The sequence below is a fragment of the Columba livia genome, chromosome 19 (genome assembly GCF_036013475.1).
Source record: "Columba livia isolate bColLiv1 breed racing homer chromosome 19, bColLiv1.pat.W.v2, whole genome shotgun sequence".
NCBI lineage: Eukaryota > Metazoa > Chordata > Aves > Columbiformes > Columbidae > Columba > Columba livia.
The window spans coordinates 1,081,061-1,108,516 of record NC_088620.1 but is presented as its reverse complement, the minus strand read 5'-3'; the positions used below and the strand labels follow the sequence as shown (position 1 = coordinate 1,108,516).

Below are 27,456 nucleotides of genomic sequence, written 5' to 3'. Positions count from 1 at the left end.
GGAGGAACCTGCCCCAGGAAATGAGACACCTGGGTCCATCCAGCGCCCGGCTCCTCCGCTTGTCAGAACAGATGCACAAAGACACCTCAAAGAACCGTCAGACACCGCGATGGCCAAGGACCACGGCACAATTTTAGATCTCTGCTCGGACACTTGGATCCCCAGTGACTCTTGTAACACGGCCAAGCCCAGCAAAGGCAGATGTCAAAAGGGAGCGTGGGCAGCAGTTTCTGTAAATCCTACCTATTCTGCCGTAATATTGTGAGACTGTGAGTCTGCTACCAAAAGGAGGCACCAAGACTACAAAGCAAAACACCAGAACCAAAAAACAACACCCTGACCAAAATGATAAATGACAGGCAGGCTCCTCAGAGCATCAGATAGCACGCGCTATGGAAAAAACAAGAGCTAAGTTGCAACATCTTCAAATTTATGTAATCAAAACAACGAAATAGCAATTCATAATGAGCACTTTGATAACACAGACAACCAGCTTTGCGAACAACCTTTCCACTGCCCCAAAGGTTTATAAATAAGACCTTCTATTCTGTATCTCAGGGTTACCCAAAGCGTTGGGTAGTTTTACTCTCCCCATAGAAAGGGCGGTTTGCAGGGCTGTGCTGGAGGCGCTACAGCACCACAGCACCGCGCACCTGCCCCTGCTACAGCACCACAGCACCGCGCACCTGCCCCTGCTACAGCACCACAGCACCGCGCACCTGCCCCTGCTACAGCACCACAGCACCGCGCACCTGCCCCCGCGGAACGCGCTTTTCATTCAACACTGGCTAAACCACGGTGCGCTTTCTAAGCCTGGAACAACCATCTCCTAAAACCAGAAAAGGAAAGCGGCAGCAGGTGTAGTGACCCATCGCAGGAAGGCGGTTGGTTGGTCACAGGCCAGAAACACGCGCGCGACCACCATCCTCCCGACGGCTCCTCTGTCCCCAGGTCCCAGTAACGTCTCACCTGTGCAGCTCGTCGTCAGAGGGAGAGTACTTGGAGGTGACGTCCGCGAGGTCACCAAAGATCTGCTTGCTGTACACAGTCAGCGAGGAGAGCAGGATCAGCTCCTGCCAGGTGGAGCTGAGCAGGCAGGTATAGTCCTTGATGGAGAGTTCACAGAAGAACGGCAGCTTCTTGATCCAAGCAATCTGCCTGAAAAGCAATTCATCCGCCAGACGACACAACAACGCAAACAGCTCTGCCTGAGTCACTTTGTACCTGCAGGCACAGTTAATACGAAGGCATAAAAACAATTAACAACATTGAATGACATCATCTGACGAGGCACTTGAAAAGCAAGGCAAACACCACGGAAATTCAAGTGCCCCATGTGCTGCTGCCCAGTGTCACCTGAGAGTGGGAGCTGTGAGGGGAGCCCCCCGGGTCACCCACCCGACCACGGGCTACAAAGGGAGCCCCCCGGGTCACCCACCCGGCCAGGGGCTGCGCGGGGAGCACCCCGAGAGCACCCACCCCACCAGCTTCTCCCAGGGATGCACTCCCCGTGCTCATCGGGCCGTGAACACCCCCATCCGTCCCCTTGCCACCAGCAGCCCCTGCGGCAGAACCTGCAGAGCCGGAGCGAGGGGCCGGGCAGGGCCGGGCGGGTCGGGGCAGCCCCTCGCGCCGCGTGCACTCACCCGTCCTCGATGAGCATCGGCGTGCCGAGCGGCTCCACGTCCTCTGCCGACACCAGCTGATTGATAAGACTGTGCGACTGGGGGTCCAGGCTGCGCGTCTGGGGGGGCATCAGAGCCGAGTGCGCAGAATAGCTAAAAAGGTGCGGGAGGTACTGATAGTGCGTGGACACCGGCGTCCCGATATACTGATCCCTGAGTGCGGCGAATCCGTTCAGCTCCACAGACCTACTGGAAAAGGAAAAGCTTTTCAATATACTCCAAAAATTCGGCCCAATTCATCAAAACATTGCACTCAGCTCCATCAGAAATGTTAATGAAAATAGGAAGGAACAAACAGAATGGAAAATGCCTTTGTATTTAAACCCTATGCTGGAAATAATTGAGAGCGTGCAGACCAGATGCCTCACACTCACCTCACGTTGAGCCTGGCTCAGCACTAGTTCCACTTAATGGAGGTCAGAACTAACTGCACAAAGCATCTCCAGCCCAGCCTCCGCAGAGGGCCAGAATTCAGGACTCTGAATTAAGTATTTACACAGCCAGGGAACACAAATATCTCCCAGCTTAAAACACAACTGAAAGCAGAGGGAATGCAAGTCTGAGACTTTCGCCGTGTTCACAATCAAAGGCTGCAACTGACTTTTACGTAACACTGTCAATTGGCAATCTAAATGGGGACATTTGATTTCAAAATCTGAGCACAGTGCAGAAAAAGAGCTTATGCAGAATGAGCAGTGAGAGGTAACCAAGTTCCCATCACCAGCAGAAAAAAATACTAATACAAGATACATATTTTAAATATAATTTGAAGTCAACGTTGCCTTCTTTTTCATTTGCTCATGAGCATCCCCCTCGCAGTTCACCGCTTTCCAGGCCAGCGACTGATTTGTTAGAACACTCTAAGCTGCAGGGCTCTGCAGGATGCTCGGTTCACATAAAGATGCACTCGCAAGGTGCTTTTCCTACACTGACCCACAGTACCAACCCAGGGAAAGACGGCCAAGATCGCTGTAATACAAGATTCTTCCAGGGGTCATTCCCACCTTGAAGACGGAGTGGAAACGGGCGAAGGCTGGTTGCTCTCAGAAACTCCATTTCCAGGGGAACTATGGTCACTGTCACCGTTGTTGCTCCATGACATGTTTGCCTCTCCCTCAAATTCTTGCCCAGACATAATTCTCTCAATCTCTTCCTCTGATATCTGTCAAATACAGGACCATCACGGTTACTTCAGCTGAGAACAGAAACAAGGCAGAACACCTCGGCCGCGCAGCGACATCCCGAGCTGGAACCTCCCGCAGCAGAAGAAAGGCTTTGCCATTCCTGCAGATCTCACGTCTTCCCTTTACATTTAACAACATCCATGAGAAATTCTATTTACAGCTAATCGCGGCGACCTCCAGTGCCTGCAGTACAATTCAAGTGATGATAACACAGTAGGCGGGAAAGGACACATGAAAAGACGATGTCAAATACACACAGCGATGAGCCGTAAATCAGCCACTGCCACGCAGTGAAAAACCTGGGAGTAACTGAGGCCAGTTCATCGGGAACATCACTCAGCCCTCGGCTGAAGAAAAGGCAGACGGAGGGTGGGCTAAGCTCCGCTTCGACGGAGCGACTGAGAGAGGTGAGGTGACGTATATAAATACAGTCAGGAAAATGTAATCAAGCACCTAAAACAACTATTAGCCAGTAATACACAGGAAGCTAAAATGGACCAAAAAATGAGAAGAGATGGAGTTCACTGAAGTATAAAGTTTCAAGAAAGAGCTGCGTATGCTCCTGGAGAAAAGTTGCATCAGTAGTGGGGATAACACAACATGACAATTTCTGGGCTTTTTGTCTTTAATTCTGTGCATGACCCTTAGTGAGGCTGGCACAAAAACCAGACAGACCTCGAGTTCATGTGCTGCAAGAAAGTGCAGTGGACTCTGAACATCATTTCCAAGGGCTAAACATTGCCTAGATGGTTTATTCCAGTCTTGCAAAATGGTCAGAAAAACGTGGTTGGCTCCCCCAGGTACAGAATCCGAAGAGCGCAACAGCTGAATATTCTCACCCCAGGAAATGGAGCTCTTGGTATCACCGATGGTCCAACACAAGTCCCAGGTGAGCCAGGGCCCGTTAAGCCAGCGAAAGTGCTGGTTTACTACAGCCACGCTGCTCAGGGAGGCAGCAAACCTGTTACCTGCCCAGAAATTAAACATTCGCTCTTCCTTGACAGACTCACAGAAGCTTTGAGAATCACTAACTAATGCTGTTATAAATACGTTATAAATACGATGTCTGCAAACAGCACAAAACGTCCTGTCGTTACTAAGACACGTCTCTGATGTGAGCCGGGCTCTCTGGTGCTGACCATGGCTCGGCTGCCCCGGCTCGGTGTCGGCTCGTCCCTGCAGAGCGCGCAGGGACCTGCTGCCGGGCTGCTTGCCCTCGGCTTTTGGAATGGGGCGAGCAGTGTCCTCAAGGCACAGAGTCACAGAAATGCCTTCAGCGTTCTTTCTGTTTTATTAAAATAAATAGTAAACTTTTAAAAGATGGCTTTTCCAGAAGCGAGCTGGAAATGGCCATCATTTCTCAGGCGTGCAGTACAAGCTGTTGTGCTGAATTACCTCGCGCTTTACAAGACATCTCCAGACAAGCTGTGCCATCAATCAGCGAGACATTTACTGGGTGCCCCGCTTGCAACAACTGAAGGAATTGCAGCCGGCAGCCGGGGAGATTTACTGGGAGCTGCGGAGGGACAGACGTCCTTGTGCAGCTCAGGAAGGACAGAGCGCCGTGACGGCCGGAGCCCGGTGTCACACAGGTACCGCGGGACTGCGCCGTGTCCCCTCGGGGACCAGCAAGTGCTGAGCTTTACTTACACGCCTCCCGTTCACGAGGTGCATTCCTAACGCTGCGGGGAGCCAAAGCCCTGCTGCACCCACGGGAGGCGAGAACGGCTCGGCAGGGCAAGAAAGGCTCCGCCAAACTGATCTCACCCCCACTCCACAACGAGCTGCGGCCCGAACCCACCACCCCAATGTGTGTGCATGTGTGTGTGTGTGTGCGTGCGTGTGTGTGCGCGCCAAGGCCACGGCCAAGGCTGCGACAGCTGAAGGGAACCGCAGAGAAGCAGCCATGCTCACCTGGACAGGTCCAATGCTTTTGTTTCTGCCTCCCGGCATGCCATCCTCTCTGATTGCTGAAAGAAAACAACGGGCCTCGTGAGGAACGCTGCTGTTCAGTATGCCAGAAAGCCATAAGAAGGTATACGCTGTTTTCAAAAAAACCTTTACATCTGGAAAGATCCGTTTTGTTCATCGAGCTGTTTACACAGAAACCTCCAGTGCTTTCCAGGACACTGGAGAGCTCACGGAGCACACACCACGATCCTCACCCAAAGGGCACAAACACACCCGTGGGGCTGCAAACTTTACTCAGGGAGCTTGATTTCTCCGTGTGACTCTTGAGTGACTGACAATGAAGGAATAGCCATCCTTTAGCACCATGAATTCCAGAACCATTTGGGAGATGGCACATGGAAAGCCACCTGTGATTTAAAATTCAAGTTACTAGACTGGACTACACAGTTTCATTTCAGAAGAGCAGCTCAGTTTCTCAATACAGCAGCTGCACTTTTAAGGCTCTATAAACAACTTCCAGGGAGCTCCAGTGAAGCCCAATTAAGGAGATTATCCTTTTAAGGCTGATTCTCCACCTTCCGCCTTTCTCTTTACCGGCATAGCAGCTCTGCAGAAAACAGCATCCGAGGGCTCCGCTGCTCCCTCCCCTCCCAGGCCGGGTCCCCTTTATCAGGTCCCAATCTCTTTCCCACCGCGACCCGGCCAGACTTGGCAGGAGCCTCATCCCAGCTGTGTGGTGACCTTGCTGCTGCCGCCGGCCTCCCCCTGCCCGGCACCCGGGGCTGCAGGGGCCCTCCCGGGGCAGAAAACGGCACAAAACTGAAGGAAAGAAATATTCTGCAGCAGAAGAGCCACACTGCTGCTCCATTTCAGATACCCTCAGCAAAACCCACCCCGTCTGTCCCAGCGCTGCGCTCTGCTCAGGGTCACGCAGGCGGGTTCAGCCCCGGCAGCCGCAGCGCGGCCGAGCTGCACGAACCCGCCCGGGAACGGCGGCTGCCCGGGAACGGCGGCTGCCCGAAAGCGAACCGGCTCGGCCGGCGGCGCGAAGCCCTGCGCGGAACCGGCCCGGGGCGGGGGCAGCTCAGCCTGCACCGTGCGGCACCGCGGCGGGAGGGACTGCGCACCGGGGCCGCCAGGGGGCGCTGCGCACCCGCGCCTGAGCCGCGTGCGTCGCTGCCGGCACCGGGGGCACCGGGCGCGCAGGCGGGCACCGGGGGCAGCTCCACGCCGGGCGGCTCCCGGTGCTGCCGCCCCGCCGGGCTGAGCCGAGCGCACAGAGCTCAGCAATGTCCCTGCGCCCCTGTGACAAACCCGGCCCAGGCACCGAGCAGGTCCCAGCGCCCCTGCCCACCCGCAGCCCCGCTGCCCAGGCGGAGATGAGCAGCGGCCTCCTCCAGCCAGTCCAGCTCCACAAGCCAATTCCTAACCAAAGCTGCCCGCAGATAAGCTGCCCAGCTCAGCCCCAGATGCATTTTCTAAGGAAGATCCTGGTGGATTGCAGGAAATTTATGTGAGTTTTAGTGCTTTTGACAGGCGGCTTTCACATGAGTGATGATGCTAAAGGCATCGATAGCTGCATTTAAAAACCATGAGATGGCACCTGGGTTTGGTGGCAGGAAAGGGCCCCTCCTGACGTCCCCCCAAGCATCCCTGTGCCACAGCAGCATCTGCTGCTGCTCAGGCTCCTGGCTGTTGCCATTACAACAAGGAATCTCTGCTTGTAATGGGTGGCAACATTTCCAGAGATTCACAAGTCAGGATGCAAGGACAGATCCGTCAGGAAGGGCAAACTGTTATTTTTCCTGAAAAAAAGGCATCACAGTGATCAGTTCTCCAAATATTTACACGTGCTTTCAATTGATACAGGTTCTCCCTCCAATACAACAAAGTAGTTCAGCAAGAATTTCTTTATCCATGCATAAATGTGCTGAAGTTTCACCTTTCCTTGTCAAGAATTTTAGGGGCAGAACTGCACTAGGAAATGGCAGCTGAGCAGGGGACGCCTGCGCTGCTGACACTGGCCCCAGCCTGTTCGTCCACCAAGGAAAATCCCACTTCTCTTTACCTTTCCGGTTCATCCCCATCTGGAGGCATTTGAGCAGGCGGCAGTACTGGCATCTGTTGCGCTGTTTGCGTGACATGACGCAGTTCTTGTCCCGACTGCATCTGTAAACCCGTTTGTTGCAGATGCTGCGTTTGAAGAAGCCCTTGCAGCCCTCGCAGGAGATGATCCCATAGTGCAGCCCCGTCGCTCTGTCCCCGCAGATCAGGCAGGTTCGCTGATCCACCCGCTCATCTGAAGAAGAAGAAGAAAGGCTTGTGGTCAACAAAACGTCCTCACTGAGCAATCAGAAACTCTCCTGTGGGGACGGGGAAAGTCTCGGTGCCCCCGGACAGGCATCTGCAGAGCACGGCAAAAACCTGGAGGGGAAGAAGGGTCTGATGTGCCCTACGCCAACCACACAGACCAGGGCTGCAGGTACACGAACGGTGCCTGGCAGACACCAACGAATGTGAAATACCATCCAACCTCACGTATTCCGGGGGGCAAGCAGAGGGACCCACTCACCTCCTTGCTTCGTCCTGCAGCGCCAGCAAAAGCCTCAAGGCACAAGTCACCACCCAGACCCCAGTGAATTACGTTATTATTATAGAAATGATGGCACAGTTAAGCCACAATGACATGATTTTCCTGGTCCTTTTCCAGATCTTTCGAAGGTCTCAGGATGGCTAAAATGCAAATTGAAGGACTCCCAGCAACAGGAGCTGTCATATCGAATTCAGTATCTTAAGACTCTAACGTCACCTCTGAGGCTGAGCAGGGATGATGCACAGCTCAGCAAGAACCTGTGAGCAGGGAGGGACCTCTGGAGCAGGCAGGGATCAGCAGGGACCCGCGGAGTGGGCAGGGATCAGCAGGGACCCGCGGAGTGGGCAGGGATCAGCAGGGATCCCCAGAGCGGGCAGGGATCAGCAGGGACCCGCGGAGCGGGCAGGGATCCCCATAGACATGAATATCAAAGGGAAAGGAAAATTGAACGATGGCTAAAGAGGCCCAGGTAGTCAACAACCCAGATGGATCCTCGTTATCTTGCAGCATCTGCAGAGGGAGGCCTGACCCTTGCTTCATATCAGAGCTCAGCTACACTGGAAATAATACCAGCAAGTTGCACCAGCAGCTTTTCCTGCAGCAGATGTTTAGCACGGCCAAACAGCTTAACCCCTCACACGCCAGGCCAATCTGCCTTCCCCGCCCCAGGGGTTTAACCCATTAACATCCCCATGTTGCAAGCAGAGCTGGCTTTGAAGATGGGCGCTATTGCAGTGCCTTCAGGGGTGCACACAAACCCGCAGGACTAGCTCACCCTGGCCAAGGACGGCAGAGGCACCGAGGAACAGAAAGGACATGGCTCTGGTTTGGAGCAACAGGGCTCCAGGAACCACACTTCTGGTTTTCACTGTCGTGCATTTCCCAGGGATGCTGGTCAAAACATTACTGCTGGTATTTCTTGGCATGAAGGTGCAACCATGCCACCTCCAATGGGCAAATTCCAAAGAGATAAACCACCTGACGTGATTAAAGAAGAGCCCGGCTGGAGCAGGGAGGGAGGAAGAAGCCAGCGCAGTGCTGGGAGCAGCAGTGCTGTGAAACCCGCCAGGCCCTGGAAAGCCCCAACCCCAGGACAGCGCTGGCTTGTGAGGATGAGCCGGTTCAAACTCACCCCAGCACAATGCCAGGCCTGGCTTTCCTCACTTAGCTCTGAGCAGGGAGCTCTCCCAGATAAAGCTGGTTTTACCTGCGGGACTGCTGGAGCAGCAGGACGTGGAAGTCACAGTGAAGTCCTCTCCAATCTTGATAAAGCCCAAGCAACCTGACAAACCAGCGTGTAGCTTCTTACTACTGGAGAACACGTAAACCCAATAGAAATAAGCGAGCCAAATGTATCAGAAATGAAACCAACTTTCGGTTACACAAGTCAAATAAAAATCTAAACCAGCTGCTCTTATTCATGGGCAGTTTCCTCCGCAGTTTAAACCCAGTAGAAACCATAAACAATTCATCTTAATCTTTAAAAGTTTTGCTAATGCACAGCAGGCAAATTTGCACTTTTATGCAAGTTTCACTGCCATTGTTATAAAACCTTAAAATAAAGAGATGAATGAAGGAAACGTAAACTTTAACTAAAGAAACATTTGTGGTGTCATCACCTCACTAAAACATTCCCAGTTTTACAGGACAGACGACCTCAGGTACGTGTTTAACACAGCCCCACAGGAATGCTGGCACAGATCAGGAGCTATCGGAGCATCTCGCCGAAGGGAGGCAGCTAAACATGACTTTGTAGTCACCAATTGCATAATCTCTACCTTCAGCGATCTGATAAACGCGGAGCGGGAGTCGGGGGATTAGCCTGCGACACAAGAGTCCTCTATCTGCAAGGCTCAGCGCAGCCCCGGCTTAACTCCCGGCCCTCCCCCTGCTCCCACCAGCAGCGCCACAAATCGCGGGGATCCCGGGGTCAGCAGCAGCGGCCGCGCTCGCCCGGGCACTCGGAGCCCCGAAACCACCGGCTCGCACACCCGGCGAGAGGCAGAGGGGACGCGGGACGGCGGCAGCGTCCCAGGCCGGTGTCCGCGGGGTCGGGGCTCCCTCCCCACCCCGCAGCCCAGGATGGAAATGAGGCTCATTTCCAGGCGCTGCGTTTTTGTTGTGGGAAGAATAGGCCCATGCCTGGCGAACATGGGAGGCCAGGACGACTAAAGAGAGGAGAACCAGGATCCTTCTCTCGCCGTCCCCATCTCCCTCGAGCAGGGGGGCAGCGAGGGGGTGCGAATGGCCCCATGGGCACAATCGCCGCACACACCTTCCTGCACAGACAGTTCATTGGGTGCATTTCCAGATCCAAACCCACCGCAGCCCAGCAGCACACAGTGAACAAAGACACGGACCTCCCGGGACTGGAGATGGAAGTGCCCACACACCCCATAAACTGCTGCTCAAACAAAATGGGTAGATAAACAATAATTACCTACACAAAGTCGTAGAGTTTCAGGGGTTTAAGACCACGGTGCAGGCCCCAAGTCCAAACTGGGTTTGCCAGATCCTGACCTCTGCTGTTTTTCACCCTACTTAATGCAAGCACCTTGTGCAGGCGACCGCGGGGACCGCGGGGCACAGCCAGCAAACTCTGCGTAATGGTAAAACACGGGCACATTTCAAGCAGTTTTACACTGGGGGTGCTCCGAACTCCCTTAACCTTGACATTTCACTCGAATATCAAAACACAAAGTATAGCAATTTTAAAGCAAGTAGCCCCCCCGACTCTGTTACCTCTCGTCTCACCGATTCCTCTGGTTTCAAAAGCCACACACGACAACATAGGTTAAGAAACAAAGCAGTTGGTGAGTTTTTCCAAATACCTTGCACATGTTTTATTTCGGAGGGAGCGAGCTGAGGAAGCTCCCCCACCTCAATTTTCCTGATGGGTCCTACATTTAACCGACTCGTACTCGGGATATTCTGGCTTTGTTCTCCCAGCCCATTGTAGCGGGGGCCACTAAATCAAACAGTTGCTGCTACGACAAAAGCACTCACAAAAATCTCAACCTCATCTTGAACCCTGAAGATTTTTTATGGCTACTCCCTCGCTCACCCCTCCCCGAAGCCACATTAAAGGACGTATTGTTTTCAAAGGTCATGGTAGGTTTCATAGCACATTTTAATACAATGTAAATTCTCCGAGAATATTATGATGTTACACAAGAGTCACAGAAGATGGTGTGAGAAAGTGAAGAAATCTCCACTCGCCTATGTTTTATAAGGCAAATGGTACAAGCGATACACTTATTTTTTAGACCTGCTTTTCCCCTCCACAAAATGAGCAGTCTTGATAATTTAAAAAGTTAAATTCCTACAAATTCCCAAAAGGAAACACCTCTGAATCCTGCTGAAGCACACAGCAAAGACATTCAGAAAACACTCAAGCACACGAACGAGCATATAAAATACATGGCAAATAAATTAAAGTACCGGGACACAGGTCCGGCCTTCAGCGAGGCTCCACCTGCACTGCCGCCGAACGCCGAGCAGCTCCCGAGGACGCTGCCTTCATCCCCGCTGCGAGGAGGAGGAGGAGGACGGCACCCGTCCCTCCCGGCACAGCGCCTGCAGCTCCCCGCCAGAGCCCTACCCTGGAAATAAGGCCGAGAGCCCCGCAGGCAGCCTGCGTGGTTGTAACGGAGGTGCTTTATAATAGAGCAGAAACAAAGACTTTATTTCCTAGAGCGAGGCCAAAAGCAAAGGCACAACCCCCCGAGCAGACGGTGCTGGGACCCGGTCCTGCTGAAGAGCAAGAGGGAGGACGTAGAAAGCTGCAAAACTTCCCATTTGAACAACAGAATGAGATTTTTCAGCTAAAAAACCCTTATACAGCTAATAAAAGATTAGAGATGACACTCAGCACAGCAATTCATTGGTATATTCAACATCTTTTCAACTGTGTATCATTTACTTGCTTGGTGATTAACTCACCCTATCACAACATGGCCCATGGTACCTTGAGCTGTGTCTAAATCTCAGTCTGCTCAATCCCAGCTGTCTGGGGAGGGGACACACATGTTACCTTAATCCCAACAAAATCTCACTCACCTCTGATGATGCCTCAAACACAAGCAAATGTCTTCTTTTCCCCCCATCTTTCCTAACCTTTTTCATAGTCAATTTTTAATTTCAAGAAAAACACCTTGTTAAATTCAGTCCAAAGAACTGGGGTCGCCCCCCCTCCCCACGGAGTGCTGCATTGTCCAAACAAGCCCACCCCCAAAACCAGGCGCGTTTGCTTAAGGGCCTTTTCTCTAACTTATAATCGATGAACACAGGGGTTAAATTTTCTGTTGGGTGGTTTGTCGCCAGGACGGCAGCCGCCGAGCCCACGGGCACAACGTGCGGGGGCGTCCCGCTCCCCTGCACCCGCAGACGGGGGTCCCAGCCCCTCGCTGGACGCGGGGAAGGCACCAGAGTCCTGCCTGGCCAGGCCGAGCTCAAAGAGCAGATTGTGCTGCTCCGGATCAGGCCGGCCAGGGTGTGAGCCCCAACAGAATTAACCCTCTGTGAACTAAAACAAAAACATTTGTGTGCCCAGCTGGGATAAAGGTTAATTTAAATGGACAAGCCTCCTCAAGTCCTTAAAAAAAAAAGGGGGGTGATGGGGGAAGAAAGAGGTTGCCTGCAACCTTATTCTTACTGTAAAAAGATGTTGTACTGACAGAGTGCGGCTGCGGTTTGAAAAGCACCAACAGAGTATTGAAAAGAGGAGAAATGCTGAGACACACCAGTGCATCTCAGCTTTGGTCTCTCCAGTAATTCAATAGCAAAGTTACAGTCTTATTCCACACTGATTTTATTCCTGCCACAGAAGAGTTCAGTGCGAAGAAAACTCTCACAAAAACAATCAAACAAAGCCAGAAATCATCGGCTGTTTTTTTTTTTTTTCGTGTGGGTATAAATCAAGAGATGCAGCTGATGAAACCCATCACCCTTCCCTTCCGCGGGCCTGGACCGATCACCATTTGCATATCAAAACCTCATCTGTAAATGCCGCCTCTCCCGGCGGGCTGGGACCCCGCACCCCGTCCCGCAGGGCCCGTCGCCCGCCCCATTGTGCGGACGGGCAGGACGGGGCCGGATCCTTCCCTGCAGCACAAAGAGTTCGGGACAAAAGCCCCCGGCCCAAACGCGGCCCGGCCCCGGGGGAGCCGCCGCCGCCCCCGCAGCCCGGCCCAGGCCACAGCTGGCGCAGCAGCCCCGGCTGCCCGTCGCTCTCCCAGGTGATCAGCTTTCCCTAATCCAATTTAAGAAAAGGCTTTCGCACGGTTCCCTGCCCTTGCTCCAGCCATACGCTCCAAATTAAATCTGGTTTACACTCTTTCTAAAAACAGATACGTTCCAAAGCAGTAAGATTAAAAGCTGACTTGCCGGCCTAAAAATAATTACGTTGGACCTATTTAAGTTGTCTAGATGTGCAATGACTGAGAATGATGCAGAACTAAGAAAATCTACGATTAAAACAACAAACCGCAGAAGTCCCTGCCTACGAGGAGGCAGGGCCTGGGCACGCTGAAAAGAATGACTTCTCCAAACGTGTGCTACCCAAACATGCAGTGTGCTCTCCCTGAGTATTTTGTCCTCGCTCTGAGGAAAGCTTTGCCACTGTCCTCAATCACAGGGAAAAAACAAGCTGTAAAATATCTGTGGACTAGTATTAGCCTCAGGAGAGATGGAGCTACGTTATCAAGTGCCTACATGACCCCGATACTATCAATAATTAACAATGCTTAAAAAAGCTCTACCAGATGGTCAATGGGATTAGGAAGTTTAAAATATAAACAAATTAAGCCACAACACAAACGAATACCTTTTTTTTCAGCTGCAGAACGCGGTGCGCAGCGGAAGGCTGCAGGGCCGGCAGCGCGGAGCCGCCGCGGGAAGAAAGACAAGGAAAGACCCTTCCCGGCTGTTTCGCTGCCGCAGCCCCGCCGCAGAACCCGAACCCCAACCCGGGCGCCGCACCCCCGGGCCCGGGCGCTGGGGCGGGGCAGCCCCGGGGCGGCTGCGGGGACGGACCCGCGCCCCCGCGCCCCCGCTCACCTTCCATGCAGGTCGAGTCCCGCTTCATCCCCCCGGCCGCGCTCAGGGCCGCCTCATGGCCGGGCCCGGCGGGGAGCGGGGCCAGCGGCGCGGGCAGCCCGGCTCGGCCATCGCCGCGGCCCGGGGCCGGCCCTATGCTAACGAGCCGTGATGTCACCGGGCCAGCCCGCCCCGGCCCCGCCGCCAAGGGGCCGCCCCGCACGGGTCCCCCCGCCGCCTCCCGGACAGCGGCCCTCGGCCCCGCAGCGCGGCCGCAACCTGCGCGAGGTTTCCCCCGAGCTCCTCGCACGGCCGAGACAACCGGCTGCTGAGGGACGGGACGAACGCACGGCAAGAGAAAAACGGGCTTTGAAGTATGAAAAGGATTTCCTTAAGCAGGTAACAACTATCGGCCAAAACCTAATGGTTCATTTTAATGACCGAGTCCCGCTTTGCGGCCAAGCAAGCACAGGCAGCAGCACACACCAGGCCTAGCTGCCCGCACCAGCGCGGGGACACGGACCAGGGACCCGAACCGAGCAGTGGCCCAAGGACCGAGTGTGTGCCGAGAGACGATGGCCGGGTGGGGCCGGTGCGCAGGCGGCTGGTGATGGACAGCGCAAAGGTCAGTCAAACGATCAGAACTCAACAGTATGATCCTGGCTGGTCAGTGAGCTGGCGTTCGCCTTCCTGATGGAAACAGTTCCAGCAGCACGAGTGCTAGAATGGAGTTAAAATGACACTGGACATAGCTCCAGCAAGGAAATCAGCATTATGATGAAAAACACTACCTGATGTATTTGGTATTTCATCTTTTCCCAATTCCTCTCTCTCATAAGAAAAAGTCCATGCTGCCTGTGCTCCTGAGGCAGATCATCTCTGCCTCCAAACTAGGTGGCACCACAAACCTTCATAACAAAAAAATCCGTAACTGATCTACCCGCCTCAAAACGGGGCCCACAGCGGCAGCCCTGGTAACGGTGAGCTCTGCCAGACACAGCCACGTGTTCCTCTGCAGCAGTTACTGCTTTCGTGAAGTTCTTCTGCTCCTTCATCCTCCTCCAGGATGAACTCGGCACTGGATGCTGTGCGGCTCCTGTGTGCTGCAAACATGGGGTGCCCGATAACCTGTCCCAGGGCTCAGCTGGGTTTGTTCAAGCCCAGCCCCAGGCTCACCACACCAGGGCACTGAAGGGAATGGCCAAAAACATTCCTGCTAATGCCCAGTTCAGCCTGTGCTCCAGATGTCTACACTGACCCAGTTCAAAAGCCAGATCTGCCTCTGTTCCTCATCCTGAGGACTCCAGGGCTCAACCATGCTCTGAGAAATGGTTGACTTAAAATAAACAAGGCGCAGAGGCAACAAAAGAGGTCATATTTCACTCGATCCCAAGCCTGAAATTTTATTGCTTTCTGGTGACATCCAGCAATGCAAATAACAGCCCCGTGCACGCCAGAGCAGAGCTGAGCAGCGTCCTCCTGCAGGCTGGGCACCCTGCCCCAGCAGAGCCCTTGGGCTGGGGGGCAGGCCAGACGGGCTCAGAGGTCCCTGCCAACCCCAACCCTTCTGGCATTCCGCCTATTCATAAGCCCATTTTTAACCCAGCATTTCTGCAGGAGCGAGCTGTCGCCAACCAGTGGTGCACTGGGCCAGGTCTCCGGTTTGCTTCCGCTGTAAATGTGTAAAGTCGCTGTGCCGGTCCTTGACACGCTCTTCGGATTGACCTCTCTTCTTTGCCTTCGGGGGTTACCCAAGCGGGGCTGCGCGAGGAGCTGGTCCTGCCCTCCCAGCGCATGGCCAAGGTGCCCCCCGCACTATTGACACAGCTGCTTGCGATTGTGCCTGCTCCCAAAGCTCCGCATTCTTCATCCCCCGCGAGCGCTCGGCTCGCTCCGGCACCCCTCGGAGAGCCGTGACCAGAATGCAGAGCGCTCGTTTGGTAACACCGCGGCGCGATGTGGACACAGCCAGCTGAAATAAAGCAACTTAATCTCGGGATAACAGGCCAGCATGAAGTTGTGCACATAACTGCTGCTGGGACTCAAACCAGAGATAAACCAAACCCTGCTAATTCACAAACAATGGCGAGTATAGACAAAACCTGGCCGGGGAAAAGGGATAATTGACCAAACAACTTAAATCTTCCAAAATTAGCAAAACTCACATTGAATACAGGTCACAGTTTGTCCATAATAAATCCTTAAGGGAAGAAATTAATTGCAGAGACCTGGAACTGTCCTGTAAATTGAGAGGCCAAACGAGGAATGGGCAGAGGGCAGGCAGAGACAAGGAGGATTAATTCCCTTGTCTGAACCAAACAGCCTCACAGCCGGCCCAGTGAAAGGAAAAACGAAGTGGCTGGTTCTTATTTGAGCCTGAATCAGCCAATTCCCACCCCAAACAGAAACAGCTGATGCTATTGTAACTGACATCTAAAATTCTAGAATAACACCAGTTTATATCAGTAAAAGCCAAAACCATTGCCAAAAACTTGACAAGTGACACTGCTGCCTGCAGTGGATTTATTGTCTTGACATTATGGCCATAAGGGACGGGCACGGGAAGCAGGAGGCCGGGATCTCCCAGGACACCGCGGACAGGCAGCCCCTTCCTCCAGCTCTCTCCCTCCCACCCCCCGGTTCATAGTTCTCCAGGCTCCAGCGAGGCTTTGCCCATTTTCATGACAATCGGGGCTCTGTTGTGTCAACGCAGTTTGAGACATCGGCCCCTTTGTGGCACGAACAAAGTCCGAGCTGCGGACGACAAAACCAAGCACATCTCAGTGCTAAAGGCGACTAAACCAAGAGCTGCCTCCACGTAACCGACCTTGCCACAGACCCAGCTCAAACACTGAAGTGCATATGATTTCAAGCAACAGATCGTGCACAAGGAAATCCCAGACTCCTCCCCTCACCCTACGTGTACAGATAGTTCAGAGACAATTAAAAAATTGAAATAAAATTGTTTACAGAAGCTACGGAAGGAACTGCAAAAACTGGTAATAAACATCTGCCTGACTTCCGAGAAGTGTTGTGACAGCAGTTTCGTCACAGATGCGGGTAATTCCTCTGCCCCTAGTGCTAAATGCCCCAGGAACATGGTGCTGGTAATTCTGCTGAAGGTATTCTCTTGGTGCACATAAAATGAAGCATTTTCCTCCTTCTTACTAGTTAGAGAGGTTGTTGTGCAAAAAGAAACCTTTATTCAAACATCCAGTTTTATCTGTTTATTTACATTTTTATCTGCCTGGCACTGAGTTTGCCATCCCCGTCGACTGAGCGGCTTGCGACCGTGTCTGACCGCGGCTTGCTGGGTGACAAACAGGGGCGCCCGCTCTGTGTGAGCGGGGACAAGCAGGGGGAGGTGAAGGGCTCCTTGGAGAGGAAAAAGGGAAAACAAATGGGATTGTAGGCATGAGGAGTATATGGTTTTACTGCCCTAGTGGGCAAGTACAAGAAAGGAGAATTGCAAAGGGAGAAGCTTTACATTTCTATGAGCAGGCAATCGAGCTCCATTCTAAACCCTTTGCAGAAAGCGCTTCCCTTCCTACGGGATGGCTCCATCCTGTTCCGGGAGCGACTTCTGGCACTCCCAGTAACGCAGCGTCAGGTCATTCCGGAAAACAGGGAGAGGTCCCTGGGCTGGGTCCGCGTTCCCTGCAGTGCCTGAGCACCCACTGCTCCCCAGCCGGGGCCAGCAAGCCCGGGCTGCAGCCACACTCACACCTCGGTCCTCCTGCTGCTGCGTGCACATCCCACCCGGCAACGGTCAGGCCGAGCATCCTCCGAGGACATGCCAGGCGCACGTCCCACCTCCAGAACCAGCACGCCCACCAACACCAGCGCGCCCACCAACACCAGCACACCCACCAACACCAGCGCGCCCACCAACACCAGCGCGCCCACCAACACCAGCACGCCCACCAACACCAGCGCGCCCACCAACACCAGCACACCCACCAACACCAGCGCGCCCACCAACACCAGCACGCCCACCAACACCAGCGCGCCCACCAACACCAGCGCGCCCACCAACACCAGCGCATCCACCAACACCAGCGCACCCATCAACACCAGCACACCCACCAACACCAGCGCACCCATCAACACCAGCACACCCACCAACACCAGCGCATCCACCAACACCAGCGCGCCCACCAACACCAGCACACCCACCAACACCAGCGCATGCACGAGGGCGCAGAAATCTCTCTGTGCAAGCCTGAACCGGGCCCGTGCCTGGGCAGAAAAGGCAAGTGTTCAGGATGTGAACAGAGGAAGGGCAGGCAGGTCAGACAGTTTCTCCCAGATTCGAAGAGGCAGGAAAACTTTGGTGCATTTAAGCAGCAAACTGAAAAACCAAAAGATTATTTTAGGCCCAACTTGCATAAATGGCAGTTGTACCAACTACACTGTCTGCTGCAGTTGCTGCTATTTTTAATAACAACAGACCTGTGTTTCTTATTCTAACTGTTGTTATTATTCTCATTCTGACCATGATTTCCAAACAGGCAGCAACAATTACTGGAAAGACAAACAAACCAACCAAACCAACCAAACAGCGAGAAGACATTTCTTTACATTTCAGGTCAGATAGCAAAACAAAGGGGAAAAAATCTTCAGAACTAAAGCTGCAAATTCTGTACCTGCATGGAACACATTGTTATAACTGCAATTGTTAATTAGCTGGTTTAGATCATTAGGAGCGAGGGGCAGATCCTGCCCTGTGCCCTTGCTGGTCGGTGGGACACGACAGAGGGGCGGGAGGCGGTGACACCAATGTGGCGCTGGGCAGGAAGGCACGGGCATCGCCTGGTCTAAGCGGCTGGTTCTCTAAGCAAAGATAAACGCATGGATTCTATGGAAAGAGAGAATAAATCGACAGCTTCTAATCCTGAGGATTTACAGTGAGCTTAAGCAATGTCCTACCCTGAGGTGTTCCTGTGCACGGCACTGAGATGGGGTCCCCGCCTGTCCCCTGCCACTGCCCAACCCCGTGTTACTGCTGCTGTCCCAGGCGGTGTCACCGCTGTCCAACCCCGTGTCACTGCTGCTGTCCCAGCCCGTGTCACCGCTGTCCAGCCCAGTGTCACCACAGGGAGCAGTTCTCGTGCAGTGACCCGCGGCCCGAGCAGGGCTGGCTCTGGCTGGCGGCTGGACGGGAGATGGCAGCATCCGACAGACAGACGGACGGATGGCCCCGCCGCGGTGTCACCCCGAGAGGCCCCGCAGCCCTGGCAGTGGCACAGGGGCACAGAGCCTGGGCTGTGCCATCCTCATCACACCGGAAAGCTGAGTGCGACAACGATACAAACCGAGACTTTAAAATCAGCTTTTCCTGCCCTCGGGAGCGGAATCCCCAGCTCCGGGCTGAGCTCTGAGCCCTCCTGGCCACCCACCAGCCATGGGCTCTGACACACTGTCACCGTCCCTGGATGCTCCTTAGGTGACCAGGACACAAACGACTCCTGCTAGCAGGCTGGTTGGCCCTTTGGTCTTATTTTTACTGCAATTAGCTTTTCTGTTATTGGGAGCAGCTATTTAAAACGTCTCTTTTTGCCAATCTTGTTTGAGTATTACATTTAACTTGCCGAAGTTTGCAATGCTAGTTTCTTGTTTTACAAGGAAAGGAAAAGCTGAGCAGAAGTGTCCCCCCAGAACTTACAAGAATGGGAACAAAGCCCCGGGGGAGCGTCTGGTACACGCTGACAGCACCCACAGGCTTCCCTTTTGTTCCCTGCTAAACGGCCAAGAATAGATCCATTCAGAAAGCAGCTTATCCCGTGGAAGAAACGAACATCACCAGAATTCCCAGCTTCTGATCTCAACTCTGCCAACACCTGGGCTCAGCAAACTCAATCTTGTTGTTCTGTCTGTTCTGTTGGAGCAGTCTGGATATCCGGACACTTCTGCCTTGCTACCCCCTCCTACTGACACCGCTCTCCCTCTGGAACAGCTCCCTCCTGTCTTCCTTCTGCTAAACCTGACCCTATTCGTTTCCTCCAGATAAACCAGATTCTCAATTTCCACATCATTTCTGCAGCTCCTGGTCCCAGATCCCACGGCCGCGGCAGCACGAGGTCCCAAATGGAGATGTACGTGAGCGCAGGAGCCGGTTTCGGCAGACGCCAGGGAAACCGTCCGTCCCGCTCGCCCGCTGTGCAGCCGCACGGGGCCGGCGATTCACAGGGTGACAGATCGCGAGGCTGCCGGGAGCGGGGACGGCTCTTCGGGTGCAAAGACCGATCGAACATGCAGTATTTAAGACAATTAGATTTTCAAAGAAACTACACTAAACATTTCTTTCATGTGTAATCAAATTATGTTAAAGCAAACCTCACCATTTAAGCCATTCCATTGGTCAGCTCCTATTTGTTTTCCCTGCACCCTCATTTTTGCTCCAGATCTGTCACATTACATTAACACCTTTCCTACTCACTGCCTACAGAAATAACAGCCTTCGACATGCCTGCACAATCCATTTGTCCTGCTCTAATTACTTTTTGACATAGCCTCTTTCGCTGTTATCTTGCCTTTTCTGACCTCTGCCTGTATTAAAGCCATTTAAAATAATCTTTAAACTCAGTATCTATTGTGATGTGTCTTATATGATACTACTGGAGAATAAGGCAGCAACATTTTGTAAATCAAATATTTAAATCTATGGTAATAAGATAGCGTAGTTCAGGAGGAAAGCGAGTCCATACTGGTTACAGCTGCAATGGGCTGTTCTTAACACGAGTCCCCAGGACTGCAACACATTTTCAGGATTAAATTCCTACAGTCATAAAACTGTTCTATATAACTAGGTAGCTCAAAGATAAACGGGGTTTTCCCTCAGCTCCACAAATGGGGAGAAAAGTGGTCATGTTGCACAGACCCAGCCCAACAAGCACGGAGCAGACGGAGCGCACAGGAGGAGCCCCCGCAGCCCAGAGGAACCGGGACAAACCCCGCTCCTCTGCACGCCCGGAGGACAAAGCAGGAATCTCCCATCCCAGTAGCCCCGTTTTCACCAAGCCCATTCAAACAGTGTGTCCTCATTCTCCTTTGCGGCTGGTTCACAGAAGATGGGTCTGTAATCACCGGCTCCTTCCCCGCTGGAGCGGCAGAGGATCTGCCCCGTGCCAGCGTCTGCTTCGGAGTCCAGAACTTATTCCACGTGGTGGAACTAATGTTTTGCATGTCAGGTTGTGCATGTCTCACAATACAGTCCTTAACTACATTTTCACATGCTATTTCGCACACGATCCCACCTCATGCTCACTTAATTGGTAGCTGGTCATTATTTTACTCACTTTAGAAGATACTTCACAAACCTACACTTGCTCGGGTTCATTTACACTATAATTATCCAGTTCACACCAATCTGGTCTTCCAGATAGAACCAGAGTGGATCCAAGCACAGCTCTCCTGGGAAAGCAGAGCTCGATATTTTGTCTTCCAGATGACAGCACTGTAAAACCAACGGGGGACAAAACCAGAGTCAATTAAAATACATTAAACGCAATGTAACAATGCTGTGATTTGTCATAGCCAGCCAAGCGGTTTCGTTTCTTTGAATTCCTCTAACTTTGTCCCCAGGACATGAAGAGCCATGAGTGTTGTGGAAAGCTCTTCCCACCACACTTCCCTACACACATATTTTATTTTCCCCTTTCCCTTCCTGTCAGCAGCCCTGACCACAGAAGCCTGTCTCATTAAGGCATCTAAACACAGAAGGGACGCGTGGATCCAGGACCAGACCAGTCTGCTTCTGGAACATCCCTCGCTGCAGAGCTCTGGCATCCGTGTGGACGACGCCATGCGTGCAAATGACCCCGCGAAGGAACCCACCGCTCCCCCGGGCTGCCCGGCACCACGGCCCCTCAATTAGGGGGGTTGATTGCCCCTCATTAAGCGTGTCCTGAGCCGCACCCTGGGCACGGCAAACGCCGGAGCAACACGGCGCCTTCCGGCGACCCGGCGCCGCTGCCCGTCCCGCCAGCTCTGCAACCGCAGGTTGTCCAAACCACCCGGCTCCAGCCGTTCCTCCCGGGGCTGAGCGGCGTGTCCGTGCGTGCTGCGCCGGGACAGACGGACAGACAGACCTGTGCACAGGGGTAACCGCGGGGATCCCCCGCAACGCCGGGGGCCGCGAGCGATGCGAGATGGTGTCAGAGGAAACACGCACCGTTCAGATTGGGAATTAAAATGATCTGCCCCGACAACAGTTCCTGGACCCCGGCATTACACTTTTGAAATTCCAAATGTATTCTATTTTCACGTTGCTTATTTAAGATAAGCCTTCTCATTTTTTGAAAGTTAAAAATTAAAATCTGCATTAGTGCTTTTATCATATACCTTGAAAACAAGGCAAATAAAGCCTCCCAGAGCTTAGCACCAGGCATCTTATCGGCAGAGAATACGGGGCTGTTTGTGCTGTGCTGTGATGACTTTGCAGCGCACGTACCACAGAAGCCGCCTTTGCTGCTCACAGGAGACGCTCTGGACGTTCAGCCCCACGGATCTGCGCACGGCAAGGGTGCTGCACCGTGTGTCGGAACAGGCCGAATCACATCCAGCAAGCTTCGAGCCCAAATTTAGCAACTATGCTTGCACTACATTTATAGGAGCAAATGCAAGATGTTAGATAAAGGCCACAGCAGAATGAAAACACAGTCAGTAGTTGGTTAAATCTAGAGCTAGGTTTATACAGTTCTACAGACACAGATGCCTCTTAAGAAAACGGAATATAAATACCCACAGGGCAGCGATGCTCTTATTTAAAGCAAAAAAAGACATTAATCTTTTCCATCCCGAATATAAGTCTTGCTGAAACCTAGTTACATGATTGCTTATTATTTGTAACAAAAATACAAATGCTTCCCTTTATGCCCTCAGCAAGCACAGAGGAATCCCTACACCCACACCTTAATATGTACTGTTGTGTAGAATACTCAGTACTCCGATCTGGTCCCCCCACCCGGTAAATGGCTCCGAAGTTCCCGGTGCACACTCCGGCGGTGCAGGGGGAGCAGCTCTGTGCCCCGGCGGACGGGGCGCAGGGTGACAGTCTGACACGGTGTCCCGCTGGGAGCCAGGAATAGCAATGCCTTAAAAGGCAGCGACGTTGAGATCACAAGGAAGAGAGAATTAGGGCACAGCTGTGGAGTTCTGTAGGCTAAAACATAGACTCAATATGTCAGAGAAAATTAAATCACAGAGCTACATGTAATTTCTAGTCTCATTTATAACTTGGCTGTAGCTGTGCAGAATTTGTGCTTGGGTCATACATGTGAGTTGCTGTGTTTCTGCGTGCAGAAATAAGAGCAGAATTATTTTAAAAACCAGAGGATTTATATGCGAACAGCAATACGAACACCTATGCTCTGAACGATGTTTACACACCATTGCAGCTCAAACACGGTTTTACAGCCGGTGTTCCACCCAGCCCTCGGGGACACGGGAGGAGCCGCAGCCGCGCTGGCGGGGCAGGCAGAGCCCACGCTTTACCTGGGAAAACACAACCAAGGCGGCAGAGCCAAACACGCTGAAAACACCTGCGTGCTCCCGTGGCTGTCGGACAGGGGAAAGAGACCTTTCCTCAAAAACAAAGGCACCAGAATGGATAACAAACTTTTGCAGAGGCTTTTTCCCCTTGAAGAAGTGACATTCTTTCATCTTTCAGAGCAGTATCTACATATCAATTCGCCAGTATTTCTTTCTGCTTGAAGACCAGTAGTAGCTTGTCCTGTAAAAGCATTCCGTGTCCACGGAACATGGTCCATTATCCCGGCCAGCGTCTCCCGTTGCAGCCCGTGTCCGGGTCATGAACCCCGCGGGTGCCGGGGCCGGCCATGGCGAGAGCCGCGTGTGGAGCGGGGGCTCCAGGCCCGTCCCACGGCCCCCTCCCCGCTCCGGACACACAAACCGCGGTAGCACCGCCTGACGAGACCTCACTGGTGTCTTTAAATGGCTCTGAAGGCCCAGGATGGAGGAGGAAGGGAAGCTGGCAACATGGGAACAAGAGGCTGACTGGGACGAGGCACACAAGGCAAGCTTTCCTAAAGAACTGGTGCTTGAGCACTGACGTGATGCAGAACACAAGGGCACAGAGGTGGGAAGCTGTACGTAATTACGACTGTTTGGCTGAGTGTATTTCCTGTGGAGCTGACAACGCACGGCTGCACACAAAGCACGCGGGTCTGCTGGGATCGGCTGTCCTTTGTCCCCAAAGGGGTAAATGATACAGCTGATCTGTACTCCTAGTTGAAAAACTGTTAAAGATTATGCTCGAGCTGCAGGCAGAGCTGCGAACCAACAACCTACAGGAGCCTATGCCTGTGAAGGGATAGTATAAGGAGAGATTTTATGAAGGGTAGAGAGTTCGGTGGCCAATAGATGGGGAGAAGCTCAAACCATCGACGGACCGGCCAGGGGACACAGCTCAGCGCCGGGCAAAGGAGGAATGTGCTGGGACGGCCCTCACATGGGGAACGGGACACCCGAGAGCAGGGGACCAGCGGAGCTGTGTGAATCCAGGCTGCTGAAGGTGAGAAGGCTGTTCTGGAAGCTGCACACAGCGGCAGGTCCTCAAGCACACACGCTGCACACGGGTACACGTGCACACCACAGTTTAATGGAGAAAATGCCAAATGTTTGAGATGAGTTGTTTCTCCCAAGCAGAACTATGCATTGCCTTCTTTAAACACAGCCTAGTTCATACATTCGCAATGCTTTTCACAAACACCGCACGTGGTGCAGAAAACAATCCCGTAAATGAGGATGCAGAAAGAGGGCACGGATTCTCTCAGAACCTCATTTGAACGAGGGCTCGTCGCAGCCACAGACGTTGTCACCATCCACGCTCGGGTCCTTACGGTGACCTGCCACCCCCTGGGAGCTGGGACCCTGCGCTGGGGGGTGCGCGGCCCCCCCCCCTGCAGCAGTTCCGCACAGGGACAGAGGTCCCGGCAGGACAAGAGTCACCTCCCAGCACACGGGATGCTCCACTCCCTACCTCTTCCACCAGAAGAACGTGTTCAGCATTTACATGCAGCATTTACATGCACAAGCACGGCGTCACACGGAAATGTATGTAAAACGCATAAATCCCAGGAACAGAGAGAACTAGAACAACAACAGAAATCCAGTTCTCGTGGGCAGAATGTCCCTGCGAAGCCGACGCAGGGCTGGGAGAGCGGCCACGGGAAACCCAGCCGCTGGAGCCTCTGCCTGCTCCTCCTGCCCAAAGCTCCTCCGCAGGGACTTTGCTCGCGTCCCTCTGGCTGGTTTCAGCATCCCTGTAACCCCGAATCGACCCTGCCCTTCGACTTTGACCAACGGAAACACGCCGAGCCACCCAGAAAATGCACCTTCCTTCCTTCCACCCAGCCAAGGCTCGCAGGCTGTGAAGAAATGCGTTTCCACCCCAAGCCGCGTGCATCTCACGTACTGTCCTATTTCCTATTCACCCGGTCCCTGTGGAATTACAGTGTATTGACTGCAGTAGTTCTGGTGTCATCTCAAGGCTTTTCTTTTTTTCTAGGTGAAGCATCTATATTTCTTCTGTTCTGAAATGAAACTATAACAAGCCTAAAATCTCTTCAATGGAAAATTTCACAAACAGAGGATTATGACTCCAGCTACAGAATAAGCAGCAGGAGCAGATGGAACTCTTCAGAAACAATGATTCCATTTTCATGCAAATTTCCTTAGTAGTTAAAAAAAAGACGAAGAAGAAAAAAACCCACCAAGATATCAGAATGGTTTCTAAATGGAAGGGGTTTGAATGATGCTAAAAGCAAAGGCCTGGTTGCTCTCCACAACCCAAAGCATTTTAGCAGCAGCCGGCAAAAAAACACCATGACAAACTGAAACCAGGCTCTGCACCTCCTCGGAGGTGGAATGGAAAATGGAATGAAAGTATAGTTGAGTTTTTATGATTGCAAACACTATCAGCGGCTTTGTGATAATGCACACTTCAGAGCTGATTCTCATGCTCTTTATGAGCACAGGCTTCATTCATGAAGCAGCATGACAAAAATTCTTTATCCCGTTGACGGGTACAGGAGGTGACAGCCAGCGAGCGGAGCGCAGCCCGGGGACCGCGCCGGCCCGCAGCGCGCGGGGGGCACGAGCGCTCCCCGCTCACACAACAGACCTGCATTCTCCAGAGCTGAAATGTGGAAACTGAGCCAATTCCTTTGTTATTAATACTGCCGGCATACCCTAAAAACCAAATACATGCGCGGAGTTAGCAGGCCCCGTTTCTGGCTCTTCTGCTGACATGTTCCTTGGGTTTGCTCTTATGCTTTCATTTTTCCCCCTTGTTTTCTCCTCGAGTGAGAGAATTCAAGCTGCCGTGAGGACACCTGACACTGCACAACCCGCCCTGCAGCTGTGGCTGTGCCACGCCGCGCTGTAAATCACCGCGCTGCCTTGTGCGCGGGATACATTGCAATGGGAATAAACGGGAATGCTTTGGAAGGCCCGTGTAATTCCACTTTTACAGGCTACTTTTTTAACCAAGGTTGTAAAGCAGAGAGAAAACCGCATGCACAGAGTGAAGGGCCGCGCTGTTTGCCACGGTGACCCGGGGTAGACGCTGCAGCCGGCCGGGCCGGGCCCACCAGATGAGCCGCCCCAAGTCCCAGAGCTCTTCCTGACGCGGCGTCTGATGATGCTGCTCCTCAAGTTTTGTAGTGAGTCCTCATACAATCCTATCAAACCGTTCCTATTTCAGTCAGTTTCATGTTGATTTTTTCAAAAATAAATGTTCTCCTTCCTTTTTCAGGCAAAAGAGACACAAAATTAGCTTTAAATAAGACTGCAAAGAATGTTAAAGCAGAGGCCTCGGAACTACGTGGTCAATACCAAGAATACTTCTCTTTAATCCCACTCTACCTACACTTATCCCTTTCATCATGCCACTGGCCAAAGCTTTCACTTTGCATTTGCTCTCAAACTGAATCTGCTTCCTTCCCTCATTGAGCTGGATGGATTTAAGTAATGGCAGCTACTAAAATCACAAAGCACATACAAAACAACTCAAAAAAATGGGCTCAACAAGGTTTATTTTCAAGCTTTTCCTTGCTTACTTCTTAGCAGAAGGATGTACAAGTAGAAACTATTTCCTCAGTTAATCCCTCTTTGACCCAAATTAACTTTTCCCAAACTATTTTCTTACATACTTTGTTTTACAGTCTGTCTGAATGAACTCGACAACAGACACGGTTGGGTTTCCCAGGGCGGGGCAGGGACAGCGGCGGGAGGACGGGACACGGTGGCCGCGGGGACGGCGCGGTGCCCCGGGCAGGTCGGGCTGTGCCGCGCGGGACTCGCGGCTCCGGCAGCGCCAGGACCTGCTCACCATGGGCTTGGGTTTGCACAACTCCATCCACAGCCTTCAGCAAGGAGGAACGGTGACCAGACCTTGTCTCACGCTCCCAACAGGGAGGCGTTTGCAGCGCGGCAGTGACCCAGGCTTAGCACAGACCTCAGCCGCCGGAACTGCTTGTCTGGCTGGGTCGAGCCTATTGGATCTGAGCAAACCTGCTGGAAGGTTCTTCCTTCCTCCTTCCCCTGCCTTATCAGTTTTCTCCAGGACTGAACTGCCAGAGGACTGTGGAATAACTGGGAGCAGCACACGGGAGTGCCGGCATTACCTCTTTTGGATGCCTCAACAGATCTTTGCTGCTTTTCCCTTTTGACTTGGATAAATTTTATGCAGTAAAATCTAACACCAAGTTGGTTACAGTACTGTAAAACGGCTGAAGGGTGACAAACCGGGTCAGACCCCCCTGTTGTCCCCCAGCCCCGCCACAGGTGACAGGGTCCTGCAGGCCCGGCTCCTGCCCGCAGAGCAGCCGGGGTGGAACAGCTGTGCTGCCCGTGCCCGCGGAGCTTGGTCACGGCTGCTCCATCCCACCGGGAAACGACGGTTTCCACAGATCCCGTGAAACACGGTTCTAGGTTAGTCACTGCAACGTACATCCACCCGAGGAGGACCCAGTGTTCTGAGAAGGAGAGAAATAAAATTAGGATGAACCCCAAAATATTCAAA

The 27,456-nt window shown here is 52.9% G+C and overlaps 1 protein-coding gene across 5 annotated transcripts in view; it reads right to left on the bottom strand.

Annotated features, from left to right (window-relative positions):
* Window positions 1-27,456, bottom strand: part of NR6A1 (nuclear receptor subfamily 6 group A member 1) — a 69,444-nt gene that overhangs the window by 10,423 nt on the left and 31,565 nt on the right. For 3 of the 5 annotated variants that reach the window (XM_065035409.1, XM_065035411.1, XM_065035412.1), the window contains 5 exons: window positions 6,849-7,079; window positions 4,784-4,839; window positions 2,690-2,847; window positions 1,647-1,874; window positions 970-1,224 (listed from right to left, as the gene is read on the bottom strand). In XM_065035409.1, coding sequence (XP_064891481.1) covers window positions 970-1,224; window positions 1,647-1,874; window positions 2,690-2,847; window positions 4,784-4,839; window positions 6,849-7,079 — 928 coding nt within the window. Of the gene's footprint in view, window positions 1-969; window positions 1,225-1,646; window positions 1,875-2,689; window positions 2,848-4,783; window positions 4,840-6,848; window positions 7,080-13,430; window positions 17,319-27,456 lie in introns of those variants that run through there. The other 2 variants (XM_065035413.1, XM_065035410.1) reach the window with 2 other exon arrangements.